A 7046-nucleotide genomic window follows, 5' to 3' on the forward strand; every position below is an offset into this window, starting at 1 on the left:
GAGGGCGCTAGCCGCAGGCATCCGAGCTTTTCCACTCTGCCAGAAAGTTTCCAACCCCTTCTGGAGTCCCCGGGTGCCGGCTGCGGTCAGCCGGGAAGGGCGGCGGGAGGGGAGGTGGGGACACGAGAGGATCACTTTAGTGAACGGCCTCCTGGGGAAGCGCCTGGAGGCTCTGACCCACTGCGGAAGAGGAAGAGGAGCTGGGCCGGGAGCGGGTGGGTGGGCGAGCGGGCGGTGACAGTCGGGTCGTCCCCCGGAGCGCGCGGGTCAGGGTGGAGCCTGCGGCGGGGAGCCGCGTCAGCGTTTAGCATGCAAATGCATTCCCCGCTCCTCCCCCTCCCCCTCCCCCGTCCCCACCCCCACCCCGCCCCAACCCTCCCCGCCCCGGGAGCGAGCTCAGCGGCTCCGCAGCAGCCCACGCCTCCTGCGCGCCGCGGCGCCCGAGCGGGCGGCTCTACTTAAGCGACGCGCCGGCCGCGACCCGCCACTCGCCTGGAGCGCGCGGGCGAGGCGGGCGCAGCGCACCGGGGCTCTCGTGGGCGCACTGCTGCGCGCTCGCACCGCGCGGCTCTCGGTGGCCGGCCTCCGCCTGAGCGCAGGGCTCCCCGGCTAAGAGCCGCTGCGGCTTCCGATCGCGACCCAGCTCCCTGCCACTTGGCCCATCCCGGCCACGTCGTTTTGGCCATGGCTCTGGCGGACAGCACCCGAGGATTACCCAACGGGGGCGGAGGCGGAGGTGGTAGCGGCTCGTCGTCGTCCTCGGCGGAGCCGCCGCTCTTCCCGGACATCGTGGAGCTGAACGTGGGAGGGCAGGTGTATGTGACCCGGCGCTGCACCGTGGTGTCCGTGCCCGACTCGCTGCTCTGGCGGATGTTCACGCAGCAGCAGCCGCAGGAGCTGGCCCGGGACAGCAAAGGCCGCTTCTTTCTGGACCGGGACGGCTTCCTCTTCCGCTACATCCTGGATTACCTGCGGGACTTGCAGCTCGTGCTGCCCGACTACTTCCCGGAGCGCAGCCGGCTGCAGCGCGAGGCCGAGTACTTCGAGCTGCCGGAGCTCGTGCGTCGCCTCGGGGCGCCCCAGCAACCCGGCCCGGGGCCACCGCCGCCGCACTCGCGCCGCGGGGTGCATAAGGAGGGCTCGCTGGGCGACGAGCTGATGCCGCTGGGCTACCCCGAGCCCGAGCCGCAGGAGGGCGCCTCGGCTGGGGCGCCGTCGCCCACGCTGGATCTGGCTAGCCGCAGCCCGTCCGGGGGCGCGGCGGGTCCCCTGCTCACACCGTCCCAGTCTTTGGACGGCAGCCGGCGCTCCGGCTACATCACCATCGGCTACCGCGGCTCCTACACCATCGGGCGCGACGCGCAGGCGGACGCCAAGTTCCGGCGGGTGGCGCGCATCACCGTGTGCGGCAAGACATCGCTGGCCAAGGAGGTGTTTGGGGACACCCTGAATGAGAGTCGGGACCCCGATCGGCCCCCGGAGCGCTACACCTCGCGCTATTACCTCAAGTTCAACTTCCTAGAGCAGGCCTTCGATAAGCTGTCCGAGTCGGGCTTCCACATGGTGGCGTGCAGCTCCACGGGCACCTGCGCCTTTGCTAGCAGCACCGACCAGAGCGAGGACAAGATCTGGACCAGCTACACCGAGTACGTCTTCTGCAGGGAGTGAGCTCCCCACGCCCCCTCGCCACTCTGGCGCCCACTTCCCTTCCTCCCCGCGGGTGACAGGATTATAGATGCCCTTGCTTCTTCCCTGTCTCTAGATTCCTTCTGCCCTCGCCCCTACCCCTGTCCCCCAATCCCCCAGTAGCTCACCCAAGTCCCGTCTGCTCCCCACTTGAGAATCTGCAGCCACAAATCCTTCGGGCTTCTTTGGACCCCATTAACCGAGAGAGTGCTCAGGTGTAGCTCATGCTTCCTCTACTCCTGGCCTCCAACCACCCTTCCCCCAGATTGTCGTGATCTAGTGGGACAGTGCAGGCGCAGTCACCAAGTACCCGGGAATGACTGAACTGTTCAGAACCCGATAGCACGGTGTCCAGCGTGCAGGGCGGAAGAGTCCTTGACATCTTAAACCCTTTGACTCCATAGCGGCTTCAGAGACAGAACTGAGAGCGCTCTGTGGAGACAGTGTTTTCAAAGATTGTTGCAGACTTGATCCTCATTAGAAAGATAAAGTTCTAGACAACCGAATGGAAGGAAGACCGTATGCTGGAATTAAGACCCCATGGAGGCAGTTCAGAGACTGTAAATAAAGTGATTTTTTTTTTTAAGTTACAGGTAGAAGTAAATTCTAGTACTGGTAACAGGAGAGAGTTCTATTTACTCCCGGCACAATACATCTCCTGTGGCTTAAAATTGTAGAAAGCAATCCTCCTGCCTGCGGAGGCGCCCTTTCTCTTCAGCTGGTTTGCCTGAAGCTTTAGGTTTTGTTGGTTAAGGCTCCTTCTGGCGAGGAGCAGGCAGGGAGAAGGAGATGAGAAGTCAGCCCTTACTTAGGTCTAGGACTGTGGGAGGGTTGGGGAGGGAGGAAAGAGGGGAGGAAGGGCGGGAGGGAGGAGGGGACATACTCATTTATTATTTGAAAGTTGGAAGTTTGTATAATCCATTTGAGTACGTGCACATTTTTAAAAAAATATGAAACAGTACGTGTAAACTTAGATTTTATCAAGATTATTAAAGACCCATCTTCAGCTGGAAGTCCTAAACTTAGTTGCTAATACTTGTATAACCTAACCAAAGAGTTACGTAGTAGAGTTTTAGTGATTTGAACATTTATTTTCTTGTTGATTGTATTTCTTCATTTATAGCCTATTTACTTAAGCAAAATAAGTTTGATTTTAGTTACTTAAGATCTCTTAGTAGTAGTAGTATTTTTAAATTGCTGTTTTCTGCAAGCCCAGCAAGTGTGGACTGCTGAGCAGTTTTGAAAAAAAAAAAAAAACGGAACAATGCTTTCTTTCATGTGTTTGCCGTTGCGGTGGAATCTGCTCAAGTGACAGAGCTGAAGATAAACTAAGCACCGGGAGCTGCCCATCTGTAGATAGCTGTGAAGTGGGATGTTTTTAAATGAAGGCAAACAAATACTTGAGTGTGAGCTGAGCAATAACACGGTGTTTTAGGTGAATGCAACAGAAACAGGAGACCTGGTTGCCTTATGCCTTTACTCTCATGTAGCATGAATCCCCAATGTGTATCCTGTGTACACCGCAGCCGAAAGGAGGTGGGTCTGTATGCTTCCTTCGGAGAGGCATCCTTTGGATAATCTGTGATTACGGAGAAGCCTTTTTGTGTGTGTGTGTTTGCTTTATCATCTTACTCTGAAATATGTTTTTAAGGATTTTGTAAGAGCCATTTTAAGTGTTTAAATTAGCGTTATTTTTTTCCTTCTTTTAAAAAAACAAACCTTGTACTGTATATCTCATTGTGTCCGCGGCAGATGTTATGAGTTGGGACAGTTTTATTGTCAGACTCTTGTGATTCAATCTGTACATACCATATATAAACATTTTACACGAATCATTTAGTTTTTTAATTCATCTACTGATGCTATAAAGTTTCCTGTATTTACTCCTGGTAACTTGCGTTTAATGGTGTATATACAAAAGCAACATGTTTTGGTGATTTTCTCACATCCTTGCTCGTGAACTTGGGTCAGGAAAATATTCACAACTAGGAGGCTGGGTTTGCTTCATACACTTTTGCTGGGATGTTAGTTGTATACTAATCATATGTCAATTAGCTATCTACCTATATTCAAGCTGTCCGCATTTTTAATCCAATAATGTTTTCATTTTAATTGGGAGAGATTTAAGTTCTTTTTGTTACTTTTTTTTTTTTAAAGAAAAGTTAGCTTCATACACAAAGTCTGCAGTTTTAAAGAAAGGGAAGCAGGGATTCAGGAAGTTGTGCTTACTTCAGTGTTGAGCTTGTTTTTAGGCAGTAGATCAGGTAAAGGCTCAGAACTTTTGTTTCAAGCCTAAAATTACTTAGAACTGTCAATCACTGGTCATGCATGAGTGTCAGACTTCTCCATGCCATGAAACAATGTTAGACTGCCTAAGAAAGAAATGTACGATTAAAAACATCCTTAGGACAGATCAAAATACACCGACAGATGGCAAGACGGAAGTTCTGATTCCTCTTGTTAAATCTGCCCAACTCTAAGAGCCTTGAGAAACTGCCGAAGCTTTGAAGTTTTGTCTGAACTCCTCTTATGAACTGTAGCTTGGAAAACCATTCAGTTGTCTCACTAACACACAGATATCTCTGTACCTTCCACCATACCCTGGCTGGTCTGTTATTTTAAAGACTGGGACATTAGTGCTAGGGACAGTACATGGACCTCTTCCTGGAAGTAACTGTACCCTCTGCTGTTGGGGCCAATGCATGGACACTTTGTGCTTTTTAGTCCCAAGTTAAGTCTGGGCATTCATCTTATTCTATGATAGGTGTGACTGAGTCAGGATGACGACATGGGTACTTGCCTCTCCATGGGCTCTGGGTTGTAGAAGAAACCTTTAGGGCTTATAAAATGTTCTAAAATATTGATCAGCACCCATGAATTTGATGACTGTACCAAGCAGAATAGAGCTCTCAACAGTATCTTTGAAATGACCCACAAGAATGTTATAAACTATTCAGATATTCATGACTGCATTAATCTATCTCAGAGAGGCAATTATTTGCATATGTTGATCAAATTACCATTTGATGTTCATAAATAATGGAATGACATTAGGTTTAATAAGTAATTTTTAAAAAGAAGTGTTGACAGTCATTGTGGCTGTAAAAAAAAAAAACAAAAACAAAAACAAAAAAAAAACCCAAAAAACCAAAACAGGTACCGGTTCCATGCTTGTTTATCAGATGTTCAACATGTCTGTTTTTTAATACACGTGGATTGCAAACCACATTCGTTCTAATTCTTCAAACGTGTAAAGGAAAATATTCCTTGAAGGTGTGAGAAATTTCCCCCTTTTAATACCGTTTTTATTCTAGTGTTTCTTATTTTTTTCCCAATTGCTAGTAAAGTGATAATACTGCCCCAAACTGTCTTCTTGTTCAAAGCAGAATCATAGATCTGTAAGCCTGCTGTTTCTCTGAGGAAATAGATGATGCGAAACACCCAGAGAAAACTGGCAGTGCTTACCACATGGCCTAATCTCTATGGTAGTTTCCATGGAATGTTGCTATCACACTAAAGCCATGTATTACGAGGCTTTGATATTTTTTTTTAACTCTTCATATTATGGTGAATTCTAATCTAGTATTCAAATCATTTTTGTACTCCTATATGTAAAATAAACTATACAGATATTTAGAAAAATATTGAGTGAAGGAAGTGAATTCCTTAAGAATTTCTGTTACAGTCTAAGTTACAAGTACTATAAAACTGACATGTTTTAAAAATAGTAAATTGGGTATTTTTATTGTAAAACTCATAGTTAAGACTTTGCTTGCAATTTTTATTGTGTTTTTCCTTACTACAAATCTTTTAAAATCTGAATATTTTGGAAAACTTAGGTCTCTCTCTCAAATAATGAATAAAATGCAGTGTTCTTATTCCCTGAATCTAAAGTACTTGGAAGAAGTTTTCACACACCCGGAAGTAGGTTGTGTTGAAGCTTACTTTTTTGTATAGTACACATCTCAAAATATTAATACTGGAGGATTTAGATTCTCTCCAGGGCTCATTAAACAAAGATGGAAGAATCCTAGCAGAAGACCTCCACTGGAGTCAGCTGTTAGATGGTAGGAGGGTTGACCAGTTGACCAAGAATGCTTGTCACTTTACTTTATAATGTTTTTCAAGCCAATTTTGTTTATTTAAAATGTGTTTTGAGGTGTGCTGACATCAATTGTAATGTAAACTGTCTTTGTGACTTGATAGCCATGGTAAAACTTTGCTATAACTGTTGAATACAAACAACACACACTCATCCATTACTACTGGTAGTATCCATTTGATGACAAAGAATTGAAACACTCATCATGGGTATACATTTTGAACATGTAAATTAAATTTTCTGGGTATTTGAAAAAAACTGCCATTTGTAATAATTATTTGGATTCTGACGTGTTGAAAACATTATTTGCTAAGTGACACATATCTTTGAGCTGTTTCTTAAAATCTAAGGGGACGTGAAAAAACATCATAATATCACACTTTCCTAATGAAACATAAACCCAGGAAGAAGAGCCCCTCTATATCAAAAAGGAAACAAAAACACATGGATGAAATCTTTTCAGAGGTGCTCAAACTTTGAAATTGTCTTCATCCATCCAAATGCTCTGCTTCGTTTCTTCTGTTCACAACCAGTTGTATAATGGAAACACTCAATACTGGTTTCCCTGCTGTGTGTGAAGTAATGAATCATTGATTATGTGACTTGTTATGTATTCTATTAAACACTAAAGAATAAAACATTCACTCCTTTAATTACTCCCCTTGGCACCTTGGTATGGATTGGCTGGAATACTGTTCTAGTTTCATTTAAGGAGGTTTGGAAAGACTATGAATGCTTCCTATGATGCTGTAGGACTGACAACGGTGAGCAATGTCCTTAGGCCATTATATGGCACCAAGTAAATTTCCATCTGGGCCAGGCTTTTCTCTCCTTATTGTCAAGAATACATAACAGGCAATCTGATGGTTATTTCAGAAGACAAATCTTTCACAATGTTTTTCTTTAATTCCAGTCTTTGTAGGCACTGTTGTATAAGGGCAATATGACGTAAATGACCCCTTTAAGTGTGAATGAAAATGGTCGTAGATGCAAGATTTGCCCAAAGTAAAAGTCTGGTTCATGAAGGCCATAAGGTCCTGGTGAGTATTGGACAGGAACAGCTGCCTGACTGATGCAGGGACTATTTGCAGCACTGTCACCAGCCTTTGAAGTCCCTTCTTTCCAAAGAAGGCCTAGTGCCACTCTGACTGGGAAATTACAGAAGCCAGCTGCTTGCTGGTTTATAGCACAGGAAGCCAGGAGTCAGGTGGATAGAGCGAGCCAGGTTTCGCCCTTCCTCTTTTGCCTGTGCTTCCTC

At 46.5% G+C, this 7046-nt stretch overlaps 1 protein-coding gene across 1 annotated transcript; it reads left to right on the forward strand.

Annotated features, from left to right (window-relative positions):
* Window positions 1-459: 459 nt before the first annotated feature.
* On the forward strand, window positions 460-6441 carry Kctd12 (potassium channel tetramerization domain containing 12). Its single transcript, XM_034498243.2, has one exon. It carries the CDS (start codon window positions 685-687, stop codon window positions 1666-1668), a length of 984 nt encoding a protein of 327 aa, XP_034354134.1. The 5' UTR covers window positions 460-684; the 3' UTR covers window positions 1669-6441.
* The last annotated feature ends 605 nt before the right edge of the window (window positions 6442-7046 follow it).

The sequence above is a fragment of the Arvicanthis niloticus genome, chromosome 3 (genome assembly GCF_011762505.2).
Source record: "Arvicanthis niloticus isolate mArvNil1 chromosome 3, mArvNil1.pat.X, whole genome shotgun sequence".
NCBI classification, from domain to species: domain Eukaryota; kingdom Metazoa; phylum Chordata; class Mammalia; order Rodentia; family Muridae; genus Arvicanthis; species Arvicanthis niloticus.